The sequence below is a fragment of the Amblyomma mixtum genome, chromosome 4, assembly GCF_055824585.1.
Source record: "Amblyomma mixtum isolate Tamu chromosome 4, ASM5582458v1, whole genome shotgun sequence".
Taxonomy (NCBI): Eukaryota; Metazoa; Arthropoda; class Arachnida; order Ixodida; family Ixodidae; genus Amblyomma; species Amblyomma mixtum.
Window position 1 is genome coordinate 11,028,405 of NC_143015.1, and position 17,276 is coordinate 11,045,680.

Here is a 17,276-nt window from a genome sequence, read left to right on the forward strand (position 1 = left end):
TATAAATCTTTTATTACGCGAATCTCATATAAACTGTGCGCTTGCAAAAGTTTTTCAACAGGGCATCAATATACGGATCACCCACGGCTGCTCATAACGAAATCAACAAAATCCAATCCGCCACCTGTTTTGGGTCACGTGATCTTGCAAGTCTGCACGTGCATGGCGGCGCCCAGCGGGACGGTATGTGAGCTGTGAAGTTAAGTGAAACTAGTGAAACCACGAGCGGTAGGATGCACCCCACGGGCTCGGGCGGCCTGCTGCCCAAGTTTCTTCTTCTCAGGACTCTTCCCAGAAGGGCAGTGATGCCTGTTCTGCCTGCACTGCAGAGGTACGACGCGCTTCGCGTTGGGAGCTACTGCGTCGTAGCAGCGCTAATTTTAGCTTTTGCGAAGTATTCAAATGAAGGATTTTCTTGTAATTGCTTTTCACTTGCAGTGTTGTTGCTCAGAAACGGTCGAGCATGCACTAGCAGGGCAATGCGTGTTGGGATTGTCGATTCAATCTCCGAGGAACGAGCGGTAGCGCAAACCGCAGGGAGGATGCGTTAATTAAGATATTCTCTGTGTGAGCTTTAGTACACATAATTTTATAGGACAGAGATAAAATAGAATGTATTTACTCGAAAAAAGTTATCGCTGACCCTGTTTGTGCATGGTGCTATTTGCCAAGTTCTCTCATCCCGTGTCCTGACCTCTGAATGTGCTTGTGCACTTCGTGGCAGCTTCATTTTTGCGAGAAAGTTACCGGTCGTCTTTTCAAAAGAAGGGCATCAACACAGCTGGTGGGCCTTTTGCTACATTCTCGTGACTTTTTTTCAGCAGGCTGTTGCCTGTGGCTATCATGCAAGTAGAGAAAAATCAAAATATCATTGATGATTCGCACAGTTAAAACCTGCATATTTTTGTCGACGACTACAGAAGCTTTTTTGTCGTGTCCCGCGAAATGTTGATGTACTCGATTTGTTGACTTTTGTGTACACTCACTGTTGTAAAGTATAGGCAGCTTTGCAGTGTTGTTGAAATGCGTAGCTGGTAGCCCTTGCTTGAATGCTTACATGAAATTCACTCCTGTTCATCAGACGTGCCGCTGGCGGGAAGGCTGCTGACGATGACGACGACAAGCCTGTTGTGTACAGCACCAGCAAGGCAGCCCAGTGGAAGGCGGAACAGAGCTTTCGTACACCGTACGTAGTGTCAGGGATCATCCTGTGCAGTATCTTTATTTTGTTCCTTTAAACAGGTTGCAGTGAAGTCGAGCCTGTAATGCACCTCAGAGTGCCCACAGATTGTATGCTCATGTGGTTAGCAGAAATGTCTTTGGACTTGTAGAGAAAGGGCAAGGAAGAGTCCATTCTCCAAAACACAAAATGAACAAGAGGCACGATGAAAGCATCCAGTCTTCGTTTGTTGTTTCTTTGTTTGTTTATTGGGGTTTAACGTCCCAAAGCGACACAGGCTAGGAGAGACGCCTTAGTAAAGGGCTCCGGAAATTTCGACCACCTGGGGTTCTTCAACATGCACTGACATCGCACAGCACATGGGCCTCTAAAATTTTGCCTGCATCGAAATTCGGCCGCCGCGGCCGGGATCGAACCCGCGTCTTTCGGGTCAGCAGTCGAGTGCCGTAACCACTGAGCCACCGCGGCAGGGGTATCCAGTCTTCTAGCCTGCATTCCATGAAAGCGAGGGCTTGTCATTGTCTTGTCCAAATTCATTTTGTGTTTGAAGCTATTTGGTTAGCTTAGGAATGGAAACTGCTTCGAAAAAAGGGAATGTGTATAGGATGTTGCCTTGCCCTGCTACTAAGTAACCACTTTTTTAGCCAAGCTAGACAAGTCCGTAAAGTAAAAATTAGACAGTATGTAGGTGACCAAAGCTTTTAGAGACGTTGACAGCTTATTAATTTTTATTCCCAGTTAGCAGGATTCCTTTTAATCCGGGGTTTTTACCATACTTACCAAGCTCAGACAAAGCTTTACCTTTCTTGTTTTAGCGTTTGAGTTGCCTTCTAATAACATGCTCAGATTTTTGGACTTTAGCTTCATCCTTCATTTTGGCTGTACCTGTTGGGCCTATGAATTATGCAATGGTAGCCCTCTCTAACCCTTCAATTCAGCTGTTTCCAAACTGGTCAAATGAGCAATTGTGCATCTTTGCTTTTATAACGCCCTTCAAAAATCCTTTCCACACTTGGTGTATAAAAGTCTCTAGCAAGAGTGCAATAGGCTGTCGCTCGCAGGCTATCCTGGTCATCTTCAGATACTTGTTGCAGAAACCCGAAAACACAAAAAACTGGTAGTGCCCACCGTTTATGAAGCGAATTGTAAAACGGTTAGAGGTATCTGTTGTTTTTTCAGCTGCTGAGAAATTAGACTGGCTATGCAAATGAGTGCAAAAAAAAGCATCAAATTCTGTTTGTTGAATGCAGTCAAGGTGTTGTGTACTTAATTGCACTCCCGTGCGGGCCATGTTATGTGGGCCAAATCGGTCATGTTCTTATTGACTGCCTTCGAGATCATAATTGCAGTGTAAACAAATAAGAATGAAAAAGATGAACTTCTTACAAAACAGTGCAGCACGTATAAAAGATGTAGGTCGCTCCTCAATAAGTGTTTTTTTCTTTTACTCAAAAAGAGTAAGGACAAGCGCACACGAGGAATTGTCAGGTGCTTGTGTGAGCATGCCATCTGTCAGTCTGTCAAAAAAAAAGACCTTGGTTGCTTTCTTTCCATTTGATTACACACATGGCATTTGATGTCATGGCAATGCAGTATGTATAAATAGTTGAGCCTTTTTACAACAAAGATGTTGGAAGTTAGCACTGTGTGTACTATATCCATCTCGTTCACAGTCCTTTGTCTTTTGATGCACTACAACTTGGAAACCTTGGACAGAGCGGATCTCTGCGATGGCTTGACTCCACTTGGCTGGACTATGAGACTCACATCTCCCCAATTGCTTTTTCGTGTTGTTGACAGGAAATTTATATTTTTTTATTTGTTTCCCGCATTTCAGCTTCTCTGTTCTTTGCACAGCATAGCTCTTTGACTAAAGCAGGTACCAGCATTAGTGCTGAGCTTCATTTCTTATTGATTAGGGTAACAAGAAATAGTTCAGCAGAGTATTGGAAAACAATTTTTGAGGGCTTCCTCTCAGAAAAGCTTTATGGAGTTGTGGCAGTGTGGCAGTAAAGCATGCGCATTCAAATCGGGGTGTCTTTGAGAATAAGAAGAAGAAATATGCCTAATTCTTCACCTGAAACCTGATTTTCTCTGTGTTCTTGTTTTAACTCGCAGCGTTAGAGCGGACATTCGGAGGAAAAGCCCTGCACGTTGTCACACTAATTCAGAATTGGTCAAGAGGGTTGTTACACCATACATTCAGCTGTGGAATGAAAGTTATTGAAACTTGAGTAAAATGGTGACTGTAAGACGTAGCACGACTGAAGTGTCATTATGACATATAACGATGCAGAATGAATTAATTACGCTGAGAAAAAAAAATTGGGGTAGTCTGCTGGGAATCGAACCCATGACCCCAGGATTGTGAGCCCAACACGCTTAAGGGGCATTTGGTTCAACTTGGTTAAGGGGAGACCTGTGTGTCTTGCGGTATAACACACGGTCTGCTATGCTTACCTATGTTTGCTAATGAGTGTGTGTAGTTATAAAGAGGTACCAATTAAGGGAGAGTGTAGCAAATGACGAATAATGCTCTTGCCTTATACCCTTAAACCAAAGCTAATGTGTTCCCCCTAATTTTTTAGTTATAAGATACTTTCAGGAGGAAGCATACAGATATGCAGTGAGTTGTGTTGTGTGTTCCAGAACCGGTTCCTAAATGCTGCAGTTCCACTGGTGTCAGTCTCTCACTTCAGTTTCATACCATGGAGCTACGGCCGTCCTTTTCTAATTCTGTATGGTCTGCAGATCTCTTAGTCGTGTTGGCACCGAGTGTGCTCTCAATTCCCCTGGGTGGAAAATCATAATTCATAGCCAGTTAGTGATTAGGGGCTTTCTTATAATCAGTGAAGGCTATATATAGGGGTTGGGTTATATTCTGCGCATTTCTCTGTCACCTGATTGATAGTGTGAATGTGGTCTGTTGTCGAGTATCCTTTACGAAAGCCTGCCTGATCATTTGGTTGATTGAAGTCCAAGGTTGTCCTGACTCAATTAGTGATTACCCTAGTTAATACCTTGTAGGCAACAGACAATAAGCTGATCGGTCTTTAATTCTTCAAGTCCTTGGCGTCTCCCTTCGTATGAATTAAGATAATGCTAGCATTCTTCCAGGCTTCTGGTATGCTCGGGGTCACAAGGCATTGTGTATACAGGGTGGCTCGTCTTTCTAGTGCAGTATCTGTGCCCTTCAGCAGATCTGCTGTTATCTGATCCTCGCCAGCTGCTTTCCCCTTTTGCATTGGTCCTAAGGCTTTCTTTACTTCATCCTTCGTTACTGGCGGGATGTCCCATTGCTGTGCGCTACTACCTCTCTCATTAACGTTCTCATTGCATTGGCTACTGTATAGATTTGTGTAGAACTCTAGCTACTTTAACTATCTTATCCATATTGCTAATGACATTCCCAACTGCCCCTGCATCTATGCGGACCATTGCCTCTTCTATTGCCCGGCTGCTCAGCAGTCGGGTTCCTACCCCCCACCCTCTCTATCCATCACCACCTGGCTCGACTGGCTTGGCGCCGAAGGGGAGGAAGAACAGCGACTTCAGGTCGCCCAGACGGTCGACATGCTCGGCCTGTAAATTATGGCCGAATAAAGGCCTACTACTACTACTACTACTACTACTACTACTACTACTACTACTACTACTACTACTACTACTACTGCATTGCCCTCTTTGCCTCTTAATGCATACGTATGGTTTTTACCTATGCCTAGTTTCCTCTTCACCACTTTTAGGCTACCGCCATTCTTTAGAGTATGCCCTATTCTCTCCGTGCTAAACTTCCTGATGTCGGCTATGTTGTGCTAATTTATTAACTTTTGTAGTTTTGCCATTTCTATTCTGTGTGTAGGCTTAGATGCTTTCATGTTTTGGCGTTTCTTAATCAGATCTTTCGTCTCCTCAGTGGAAACCTCATTAGTCATGCAGTCATTGTGGAATCCAGGTGTAGGAGAGTCTTATGTCAAAATTGTGGGTTTCTAAGTGGACACAGGCCACCACCCACCGCGGGTTCGAGCTTCGCGCGAGCCAAGGGCCCCGATCAGCCATCACCACACACCACTGGGACACCGTGGCGGCGCACTCAACCTCCGCTGGGAGGAGAGCGATTCGCCGCAAAGAAATAGGCCTCCAAGTTCACAAAGGAGACGTTTATTCACGTCGTCCTTCAGCAGTACACACACACTCAATCGTCACCCCGTCCCGGGGGCGCGCGAGGAGCAAGGCTCCGCTGCGCGCACGAAGCGACTCGAGCAATGTGCGCCGCTAGCACGCCGCTGCAGGAGAATGTCCCCGCGGCAGTGCTGTGATCTCTCTCTCGTGTCGACCGTTGGGCCGGTTGCGAGAGAGAGTGGGCAATCAACGCAAGGTACGCCTGTCTGAGGTTGCTGGACCCCGCTGGACAGGCTCGAGCCGCTGCAGGTCAGAGGACACGTGCGGGCGGGCTCGAGTAAGCACTGGTCCGAGCGGCAAAGGCCGGCACGGACAAACAGTAACGTACGCACCTTACGCTGTCTCGGAGGGATCTCTCTCTCTGGGCCCCGCTCGCACGGTCGCGCAGCGCGCGGCCGCCCAAAGCGGGTCCCAAATTCCCGCCAAAAGGCGCCAATGGCAAAGGCCCTTGGGGAGCCGGGGCGGAGCTGTGGCTAAATGACAGTGATTAGTCACCCAGCCGCCTCTCCACCGCCTGAGGCGGGAGCAAGGGAAAGAGGAGAAACAACGCGGGAGGCCGGCAGAGCCGCGCAAAGGCGACGGCGGAAAGCCAGGTTTCCCACATCCCCCTCTCCTTAAATGCCCTCCTACCCATCGGCAAAGCACGCGGCCAAAAATAAAGAAATCAATACACAAAAAAACTACACTTCAGTTCCAAAATAAAGAAATGAATACACAAAAAAAAACTAGCTTCACTTCAGTTCCAGCCAGAACAATGTAAAAAAAAACAAAGGAAAAACAAGGCAAACAACACTTGCATACGCTTCAGTAAATCAAAACAGCTTGCAGATTATATACACGGTACACAAGAAGATGTGAATACAACTGTACAACTATGTTACAGGTGGATGCCAGCCTCAAAGTTCGGTGGCGCGGCCCAGTGGGCCTGTCGGCGACTCACCGCTCGCAGACTTCAAGTTGAACGGGTTGGGAGAGCCGACGACTGATGGCGGTCTTCTTTCCGTTGATGTAGGGTGCGTTGATGACGACGGGGCCGCGGCAGAGCACTGACCTCGCGCCCTTGGACACGACATCACGTTCGGGCACAAGAAAGTTAGTGCACCCCTTTCACGCCGGCTGAAACGGGCGAGGACGTTCGGCAGCGTCCAGATGTGTAACCTTGGCCACAGCGAGGGGTCCTTCTCATCCTCGCGCTCACGCAGAAGCACACAACGGCACAACTCACAGGCGTCGCCTTGGCTCATGGTTACGCGCGCACACAGTCACAGCCACAAACACGCATACACCGGCACGTGCGCGGACGCTGGTCGGCGACAACGACCCCCCCATCAGAAGCGTCCAGAGGCGCCGCGGCGAGGGTCAAAGGGTGCACTTTCCGCCCCCCATCGCCCCAAACGCCCCGCCAACTTCCCCTCCATACGGGCCGCACAAAACTCGCACCGCGACACACGGCTCCTTAACGAGCCCACCACCCACAGTCGGGCCGGAAATGAGAAAAGGCTCGCTGTACAAACGACACCTAATCCAATCTATTCCTTCTAGAAGATAAGAGCAAGAACGAGCGGGCTGAAGTTTACATATGTACAAGTTTGGTACGTTAGAACAAAAACAGACGAACCAGCAGGAAACGAAAGTGGCTAGAAAACTGACTAAAAGCAAAAAAAAATAAATAAACTGATAAACACACAAGGCTGGAACTGAGCATGCTGCAAAAACAACAACAAAAATAAGACACCGTGCTTCACCTGGGTAGGGCCTGACGAGAAAGCTCGCCAGCTAGCTGAGGCTGCGTGCCTTCGGTTGCGGAAAAGTCCGCCGTCCGGCATAAATCACACTGGTGACCGTCGCCTCAGATTGTACCGGTGCTCCGTACGCTTGCGTTCCGCAGCACCAGTTGTGCCTTTGCGCTTGCCTTTGATACCAATGGGTACCGGCGCAAGCTCGTCAGACCGTGACGCGTAGGCCTTCAAGTCTATGAACCCCTGCTTGCTCCTGGGGAAAGGCCCCATCAAATCGCAGGTGGCCATCTGCCACGGACGCACACTGTCAATCGGTTTCATCATTCCAGGCGGCTTGCCGCCCCGTGACTTCACCGCCTGACAGACATGGCAGGAACGGCAATAGCGGAAAATGTCACGCTTCATGCCGGGCCACGTCACCGATTGACTCAGTTTTGCAAAAACTTTGGAGTCACTCAGATGACCGGCCAGTGGTTCGTCATGAGAGAATCGCAAAAGTGCGCCTCTTAGACTTTTGGGGATAACCACCTTGAACGGGTCGATGGACTCGTCATCGGTGGCTATGTATTTCAGCACGAGCCCGTCATGGTTCAGCAAATATGAATCCCCGGGGTTCGCCGCGACACACGCTGGCTTCTGCCCCCCTGCGCCCGCTACAATACAAGTAGCGTCACGGCGCTCCGTCTCCCTGAGACCGTCGCTCACCTCGCGACAAAAGGGGTCATTTTGCTGGGCTTTCAGTAGCTCTTACGGCTGAAAACGATTCCAGTCATCCCAGAGGGGAGCATGGTCTCGTCCCCACTCAGGTTTGCAGCCAAAATTTCCGTTCGCGTCGGCACCTCCGAGGCGCTCACGAAGAGCTTTGCCTCTCGTCCGCTTTGCGAAGCGCTGCTCGCCTGGTTAGCGGAATGGGTTAACCCGTTTGCGGGTTCCCCCTCCTTGCCGCCCGGCGGCTCGTCCGCTGTTTCGCACCCTCCGCCTACAGGCGTCAAAGCGCCGCTGGCGAGTGGGGCACGGGATAGCGCGTCAGCTACCACGTTTGTGCTCCCCTTTCGATACTGCACCGAAAAGTCGTAATGCTGTATCAGGAGAGCCCAGCGCGCCAGCCGACCCGCAGGCTCGCGGAGCCGCATCAGCCAACTGAGCGCACTGTGGTCTGTCTGCACCACGAATTGCGTTCCATCAAGGTAGACGTCAAATTTGCGCAGTGCAAACACGATGGCGAGGCACTCCTTCTCGGTCACGGAATAATTCCTCTCCGAGGGCAGCAAGGAGCGGCTGGCAAAGGCCAGCGGTTGCAGCACGCCATCGAATTCCTGTAGGAGAACTGCTCCTAAACCCAGATCGCTCGCGTCAGTCTGGACTACGAACTGTCTGGTCAGGTCGGGTAGCCTGAGCTGCGCTGTCTCGACAATGGCATTAGACAGGAGGCGAAAGGATCGCTCTTGCTCGGGCTCCCATCGCCACGCGGCAGTCTTTCCCAAGAGCTAGGTCAAGGGTGCCTGCACGCGGGCACAGGACGATAAAAGGTGGCCATTCCCACACAACGGCGCAGGCCGCGTACGTCCTTGGGCGCGGGAAATTCGAGTATGGCTCGAAGTTTCTCCGCATCTGGCTCAATGGAGCCCCGGCCTCAGCGACTGCACCCCTGCCTCAGTGGAGGCTTGGGCGGGCTGCACGAACGAGGGAGGCAAGGCTCCTAGTTCGATGAGCGGCGCGGTTTCCACAGGGAACCGGCCAGCGCCTCACCGTTCCCAGAGCAGAATTGACTGCTCGCGGGGCACGGCTGCTGCTGTTCGAAACTGCCGGTTGCGGCAGCGTGACACGAACTGCTTTCGCACTGGGCGGAAAGCGTGCACAGCTGAGGCATGTGACCAGCGGATGCACCGCAGGGTGCTTCCGATACAGCTCCAATGGGAGCCACGTGGTCAACATTTTGGGTTGTGTCACCGTAAACCCCAATGGGGGCCGCGGCCAACCACGGTGTCTAGCTATTCGAAGGAACAGCAGCCAGCGGATCAAACGACGCTACAACTCCGTAGGGAGCCGACATGTAGCTGCCGAGTGCCGCGCTGGGGGTGGTAGACACGGTGCGCAAGCGTGATCGTCAAGGCGACCTGCTCGGCTAAAGTGCCATCAAAGGCGTAAGCGCCAATGACTTAGCACGTTGGGCGCCAGTTGTGGGTTTCAAAGTGGACACAGGCCACCACCCACCGCGGGTTCGAGCTTCGCGCGAGCCAAGGGCCCCGATCAGCCGTCACCACACACCACTGGGACACCGTGGCGGCGCACTCAACCTCCGCTGGGAGGAGAGCGATTCGCCGCAAAGAAATAGGCCTCCAAGTTCACAAAGGAGACGTTTATTCACGTCGTCCTTCAGCAGTACACACACACTCAATCGTCACCCCGTCCCGGGGGCGCGCGAGGAGCAAGGCTCCGCTGCGCGCACGAAGCGACTCGAGCAATGTGCGCCGCTAGCACGCCGCTGCAGGAGAATGTCCCCGCGGCAGTGCTGTGATCTCTCTCTCGTGTCGACCGTTGGGCCGGTTGCGAGAGAGAGTGGGCAATCAACGCAAGGTACGCCTGTCTGAGGTTGCTGGACCCCGCTGGACAGGCTCGAGCCGCTGCAGGTCAGAGGACACGTGCGGGCGGGCTCGAGTAAGCACTGGTCCGAGCGGCAAAGGCCGGCACGGACAAACAGTAACGTACGCACCTTACGCTGTCTCGGAGGGATCTCTCTCTCTGGGCCCCGCTCGCACGGTCGCGCAGCGCGCGGCCGCCCAAAGCGGGTCCCAAATTCCCGCCAAAAGGCGCCAATGGCAAAGGCCCTTGGGGAGCCGGGGTGAAGCTGTGGCTAAATGACAGTGATTAGTCACCCAGCCGCCTCTCCACCGCCTGAGGCGGGAGCAAGGGAAAGAGGAGAAACAACGCGGGAGGCCGGCAGAGCCGCGCAAAGGCGACGGCGGAAAGCCAGGTTTCCCACAAAATACTAGAAGATATTTATAATGACTCCACAGCCATAAAGTCGGCAACGAAATTCCAATAATGAACGGTGTCAGGCAGGGAGACACGACCACCTATAAACTCCGCAGGAGGTGTTTTGAGGCATGATTGGGTACAGTTGGGGATAAGAGTTAATGGAGAATACCTAAGTAATCTGCGATTCACTGATGACATTGCCTTTCTATGTCACTCAGGACAAGAACTGCAAAGCATGATCAATCACACAATCACACGCGTCTTTCGGGTCAGCAACTGAGCGCCGTAACCTCTGAGCCACCGCGGCAGGGCGAAAAGATGAAATGTGTGTGAAAAAAAACTCTAGACATAATACTCAAATTTGGTGCACCTAAGTTTGAAAGGGTTACTAATGCTTTGGAAAAGCTTTTCCAAACTTCATAAACAAAATGTGGGTTAGCAGAGTGAGGGCTCCCTCCGACAGCTGAATGGAAGAGTGAATTTCATGGCTGTACTACCACCCCATGGCTGGGGTGGTAGTACAGCATCAAAATGTCATAATCAGTTTCAGCTCTTGTGCGTGCCTCCATCTATCCAAAGTTCTGCAGGTTGGGCCTCAGTGAGTTCTCCTCAGTGCCCTGAGGGATTTTTCCAATCCCTTTGCTTGCATTAAAGGACAGATAATTTAAGGTGGCCTCTATCGATGGAGAACCGCGATCTGTAATGACAACGCTGTGTCCACTTAGAACCGAAATTTTGTAAACTATAAATGCCAAAATGAAAAAAAAAAAGCGCGGGGTTGTTCTTAACCAAATTTTAAAGAATAAAATACGATAATATGTTCGTTGCCTACTAAAGTGTCTATAAAGAGCGTTTAATGCCGTTCTTGCCATTTTCCTACCAAAACTCTGGTTGAAATCGGTTCTGTCGCCCTTATATGGTATGCATGGGTCATCGCCTTCTCCAATGTTCAAGTACCTTTCATTCGATTATCATACAGGATTATACTAATCCGGCCCACTAATCGACCTCCATTAACCCGCTAGTCCATCCTTACCAATTTTTCTGGGACGGGCCGGCTTCCATAATTTTGGGGTGCTGAGGTTTTCAAATTTGACGGTGCTTTATGATTGGTCACTGGTGGTCACATAATGTTGATGACGTCATGGCCCTCTCAACCTGTTAGGAAATTTCTTGATGGAGAAGCTGAAATTTTTTGTGCAATGGCTACCTAAATGTGATCGCATTAATAAGTACCGGTATCTCCACCAATGGTCGTTTTCGGAAGCAAGCATCGGGGCCAATTTTCGGACATGGCCAGTCCACTTCCAAATGGTAATAGTGATGGCCTGACACTCCTTCGTTCCCCTGCGCTAGCAAACGCTGAACAGTCGTGTTGGAGTCTTAAAACCATCTTTTCAGATTCTTTCCACATTTGAATTTAGAGCATGGAGTGCTTGATCCATATCCCTACTATCCTAAATGTTACTAAAGTTTCGCAGGTGTGCTGTAGACGCTGAAGTGCGTTCAGTTTGGGGGGAGGGGGTAATTGATGAGAATGAGCTTCAGGCACCGATGGTCCAAGGCGCTTTACAGGTGATCGTAACACAAAATCCAAATCATTCTGAAGAACCTAACACTCGCCAAGAAATTGAAGAACAACAGGGTAAAAAACAAATGACGTTTGCGACGCAGCCTACATCAGCAAAACTGGGGATTACAGGAGACGGCTCAGGGAGCATAAAAATGACGTTGCCAAGGGGCGCACCGAGGAAAACGCCTTGGCAGATCACCATAAATGCACCGGTCACATTATCGCCTGGTACGCAGCCAGTATCATATCCACCAAGAAATCATTATCATCCCGCCTACTCCTTGAGCCATTCCATATCCAATCAACTCCGCACACACTTAATCAGACACGTGGGCCCATGCCTGCAGCATACTCATGCTCATTACAGCGACCGTCACTCATATAAACACGGCCGATCCATTTTGCGTTTTCATTTGTGAACAAGGGATCCGTACGGGTCCCAAAACGTCATTTGTTTTTTACCCTGTTGTTCTTCAATTTCTTCGCGAGTGTTAGGTTTTTCAGAATGATGTCATTTCCTTGTCAGACGAGTTTTCGTCGAACTCTGGACTACAAAATCCAATTATTCTTTGGCAGTTAGGTTCGCAGACTGTGCTGTTTCTTCCTGTTTCACATATCGCTTGTACTGTGCGCCCTTGTGTATAAGGGGTGTGAGCTTGTCAAGCTGCCCAAAGGCAGCTTTTTTCTCTCACCCCCCCCTCATGTACTCCAGTGCGGGGAATAAATGAAGTGAAATTACATGCATGGTGCTCTTCCGTTGACCTTACAGGTGGCATGCATGCTGTCCACTGTCCAGTTTAGGAGACACCAGTGGCACTGCACGAGTGTTGGAAATGAAGAAGTGCTTGAGACGAAATCTTGTTTAGTGTGGAGGCAAATTTGCCCCATGCTTATTTGTCATTTATTTATTTATACATACTGCAGCGTAATTATATGTGCTATGGCAGGAGTGGGAAAAACACAAAATGCAAAATACGCAACAAGGTAACAAAATGCAGCAAAATGTACAAAGTGAGCACTACAATAATGTTAAAATCACAAATAAAATATCAAACAAGAAAGGAACTGTTAACGACAGGGTAGGAATATTCAGCTATTATGCGTCTTCAATGGCAGTTACAAAACTTTGAACTGGACAAGAACAAATGGACCTAGGTAGAGAATTCCAGGCTTCTATTGAATGGGGGAAAAGAACTGAATTTGAACAAATTAGTACGTGCAAAATACGGTATCAAATTTAGCTCGTGATGACTTCTTGTAGATGATAATGGTGCAAAGTTAATTTAGTGGTTATCTGAGAGCCTTACCAAGGAATTGACGATACAATGTAAGAATTTTAATGATTTAATACTACTGTAGCTGCCGCAGCGGCTCAGTGCTATGGTGCTCGGCTGCCGACCCGAATGGTGTTAGGTCCCGGCCGCATCGGTCGCACTGCGATGGAGGCGAAATGCTAGAGACCCATGTACTATTCGTTATTAGCTGACGCTAAGGGACCCCTAGTGGTCGTAATTATCTGGAGCCCTCCGCTACGGCGTCCCTCAAAGCCTGAGTCGCTGTGGGACGTGGAGCCCCAATAAACCAAACACACTGCTGTCCTCCCATGTGCTCCTTTAGAGCAGTAGTTGCACAGGGCGCTTCCCCAGGACTAAACAGTGTTTTCATCCAACTCAGTTTGATTAATGGGTGCCGTTTGGTCGAGGGAGCACGCACTTACGTGAGTTTACCTGTGCTTGTGGTGTCTGTTATCCAGACAGTAGGAAAATGAAATGGTGCAGATGCTAACAGCATAGGCGCTTGATGTAAGAGCCGGTATTTAAGGGGGGGGGAAGCTGGTCTCTAGAAAAAAAATTTTTGTTAATGAAGTCACCATGATGGAATCTTCAAGAAACATATATTTTTGCGTGCTGATTCCAAATATGTAATTTAATTTTGTGTAAAAGAAGCCCTTGTAATATGTTGTGTAACTTTTTGCCGAGAGCCTTCAATAAATTTTGCTGCAGGAAACTTGCTAGGACGCATGCCATTGGCTTGTCGTGACATCAAACTATGCACTAAGGACAAAATTATTATCCTGCCTATCATAGAAGTTGAGTTACAGGGTTTTGAATTTGCCGCTTCACAGATGGGAACGAACTGAGGATTTCAAAATCCTAAAACTCACGTTCTATAACAGGCAGGATGATACTTTTACCCTTACTGCATAGCCTGATGTCAAGAGAAACCAATGGCACGCACTCTAACAAGTTTCCTGCAGCATAATTTCTTTCACTCTCTCGGCAAAAGTTACCTAACAGATTGCATAAGTGTACAAGGACTTGTACGTAACATTAAATTACATATTTGGAATCAGCATGCAAAAATGCATGCCCCCTGAAGATGTCGTCATGGTTGTGGCTTCAGGAGTAAAAATTTTTTTCTAAGACCCTCCTCCCCCCTTAAGAAAAGAGGAAAAGTGCTCCTCATGTCATCCACTGGGACTGGCATCATCTGCCATAGCATCTCGAAGCGTCTGCTGTGCCGTCTGGCATCGTGTGGCTTCTGTCGTGTGCAGGCTTCCTGTTGACGTGCCGGAAGCCCAGCGCTGGTCCGTGCTGGCGAGCCTGGTGGCCTTCATGGTCTACTTCTTCATACTGCGCGAGGAAAACGACCTCGACCAGAGCCTGATGCGACCCCTGTCAGATACGATTCCAGGCATAGACCAGGTTCTCCCACCAACACCACCACCTGCACCGCGCAAGTGGGTGCCACCAGCGTGGCGTGACTAAACTCTGCAGGGGTGCCCGCAAACTGTAGACTCTTGCTTGGCTGAGACTGTGCCTGGTATAGTGATTGCCTGAGCAGGCACATGCACAAGCACCCTTCTTCTGCTGCAGGTTCTGCATATTCTCCATCACCTTCACGTTGGGACTTCTCTTAGACAGGTTACAACAGAGAGGTTGAAGGTACCGTCGTGAGCAAATTAAGAAACCGTTCGTCGTTACGCTCGCCAGTGTGCCGGTCTTGGCCCCAGGAGTGCTTCGTCAGGCGGCACTCGCATGCAGTTTGGCGTGGACCGGCACGCGCTGGCAGGGGTTTCTTAGTTTGCTCACGATAGTGCACAGTCACATAGCTTCTTCTCTGGCCAATAAAGTGGACAGCAGTAGACACAGTGTTGTTTTTGTTTATTGTGCCTGATTATTGCGGAAAGTTATAGAAATGTGAAGGTTAAATATATTTATTGCCTTTTCACGAGAATACATATGAAATTGTTTTTAACCAGATTTTTGACAGATGCCTTTTGCTTTGCTGTGAAAGTAGTTCCAGGGTCACAATGCAAAAATGCCGGTGCCTGCCTGTCCGTTAGCCTCTGGCCTCCGAGAGTAAAGCTTGCACTGTGAAGAAGCACCAGCCATCTACCCCCTATCTAGCAGTCTGCCCACCCACCCACCTCCGCCGTCAATCCACGTTCCCACCGCAGCCCCGCCCACCTTCACCCTCCAGAGGCCCGTACATCACACACCCAACAGTATCCTCCAGAAGCACCACCCACCAACACCACCAGGGTACGGATCGATCCGAGTTATGGCATTGAGTTTGCGATAGTCTACTACCAGCCGGTAGGAACCATCTGGCCTCTCCACCAACAGGGCTGGTGCCCCCCGTGGCGACTTTGAGTGTTCGACTGTGCTGCACTTGCTGTTCCATCTCCTCGCATTGTGAGTAGGGGGTGTGGTACGGGCGCTGGTAAACGGGTGCAGAAGTGCCAGTTTTTATCCTGTGTTGTACAATGCCACAGCACCCCAAATTCATGTTGGTCACGGTGAACACCTCCGAGTATTCGTTCAGCAGGGCAGTCAGCGCCTCCCTCTCCTCGGGCTCCACGTGAGAAAGACCAAACAAAACATCTGGCGCGACTGAAGGACCGGCATACCCTACAGTGGCGAGTACCGTTTTGGTGGGCTCGCGTCTCTCAATCGCATTTGTAAAGAAAGCTAATGTTTTGTTGTTGGGGAGGCTCAGTGGCTATTGGCTGCAGTTAACCACCCGCAGAGGCACTCTGTTCTCACCACTAACAGTTACGAGGCACGCAGCTGCCTTCAGGCTGTTGGTAAGAGAATCGATCGGCTCAAGCACTCCCACGATGCCGCTTTCTATGTCTGAAGGCACATAAGCTCACAAAACGTGCTCCGGCCAGCAAGGGACGGTCATCTCATCGAACAGCTTTACAGCAACTCATGAGAACACCTTCTCCACCGATTCCACGGTCTGTTGGGGGGTAAGTATCGGTAATGCAAATCTCAGCCATTTTTCTGTTTGCAGACTGAACTTTGGTGTTTCCCGCATGGGCTACTTCTTCCAAGAATGAGACACTCTTCTCAAAAAATCCTGTCGTAAGGTACCCGACACTCCTTTTGACAGAGACACTGTTTAGGCACATGTAGCAGGGGTGATCTATTGCAGTCCATTGGGAGTGAAGTGTAACCGGCACAGTCCGCTTATGCTAAGAGGATCTCCCGTTATGGCTACAAACCTGGTTGCAACACTGCCATACGCTTCCAACACCTCGCGATCCTTTTTTTGAAGACGTGTGTTCCTTTTTACTCCCATACAGGCGTATTCGTGCTAAGAGTGTGCCGCACCTGAAGCTCTGTGGCGGTCTCCGGTTTCCGACGAATGGTAGCTGCTGAGTCCGCGTTTCATCCTTGCGTTCCACCTTCTGCACTTGCAACTGTTGTTCTAAGCGGTCTAGCCGCTGTATCAAAAGATAAACCTCGGGGTTTGGCTCTGTTCTGTTGACAATGCGTACTCTTTCTGTGTTCACCGTTAGCGCCTCATTTCTCTCCTTAGCACAGCTCGGTCAGAATAGCTCGGCTTGTGCAAGAGCACGAACCAGCGCACGGGGCCTCACAAACCGGCCACAAACAAATCGGTCATTTCCTCTTTCAGTAGGTCCTCCGCGTATTTCTTCTTTACCGGGTCTCCATGAGATCCAAGATTCCTTGGACACAACCTTCCTCACAAAGGAAAGCAGTGAAAGCGCTCCCAAGGTTCCTAAAAGTTTCGGCGTTGTATTCCCCTCTGTAAACTTAAAGCTTTAAAGGGCCCGTGCCCACCCCAGCGCAGCAGACACTCTCTACCTCTCTTTGAGCGAGCCTCCTCTCCTTCCATTCCCTCCTCGAAATTCTTCTCTCCCGCTCCTCGTCGAGTAGGCTCGGCAAGGCAAAATCACCCCTTCCTTCTCCGGTGTAAGCCGGAGGCGTGGTGTCTGTGGAGTGCGTCACAGGGCGACGTCATGGCCCCGCCTTCAATAGAATTCTTTTCTTGGTTTTTGCATTTTCTCCGCACACTGAACGATCGAGAGGCGCGATCGGCTCGACCACCTAGACTTGTTAGCGAGCGCATCCTTTCATACATCTGTTTGTCATTCCCAGTTAACGAGCCACCTTTTCATTTTCTTTTAGGCCTCCCCACCGTTTCACGAGCGGAGGGGCGGAAGTCGGTTGTGTTCGAAACACACGGCGAAGCGCGGACCCGGCAACCGCCCGTTTGCTTTTCTCCATGCGTGTTTGTGTTCTGTGTGTTTGTCTTTTCTCCGCTCCAAAGCATATGTCATTCATTGGAGTCAAGGCGTACGCAAGAT

At 49.9% G+C, this 17,276-nt stretch overlaps 1 protein-coding gene and 1 pseudogene across 1 annotated transcript; one reads left to right on the top strand and one right to left on the bottom strand.

Annotated features, from left to right (window-relative positions):
- The first annotated feature begins 129 nt into the window (after window positions 1–129).
- LOC149345688 (uncharacterized) lies at window positions 130–14,800 on the top strand. Its single transcript, XM_089586192.1, has 3 exons — window positions 130–331; window positions 1,082–1,186; window positions 14,208–14,800. The coding sequence occupies exons 1-3, from the start codon at window positions 234–236 to the stop codon at window positions 14,419–14,421; spliced, it is 417 nt and encodes a 138-aa protein (XP_089442318.1). The 5' UTR covers window positions 130–233; the 3' UTR covers window positions 14,422–14,800.
- Window positions 14,801–15,091: 291 nt separating this feature from the next.
- On the bottom strand, window positions 15,092–16,257 carry LOC149345689 (uncharacterized; annotated as a pseudogene).
- Between the last annotated feature and the right edge of the window lie 1,019 nt (window positions 16,258–17,276).

Coding starts and splice junctions, on each gene's coding strand:
- LOC149345688 (XM_089586192.1), top strand. CDS start 234: ATGCACCCCACGGGCTCGGGCGGCCTGCTGCCCAAGTTTCTTCTTCTC. Junction 332..1,081: donor GTTCTGCCTGCACTGCAGAG/GTACGACGCGCT, acceptor CCTGTTCATCAG/ACGTGCCGCTGGCGGGAAGG. Junction 1,187..14,207: donor GAACAGAGCTTTCGTACACC/GTACGTAGTGTC, acceptor TGTCGTGTGCAG/GCTTCCTGTTGACGTGCCGG.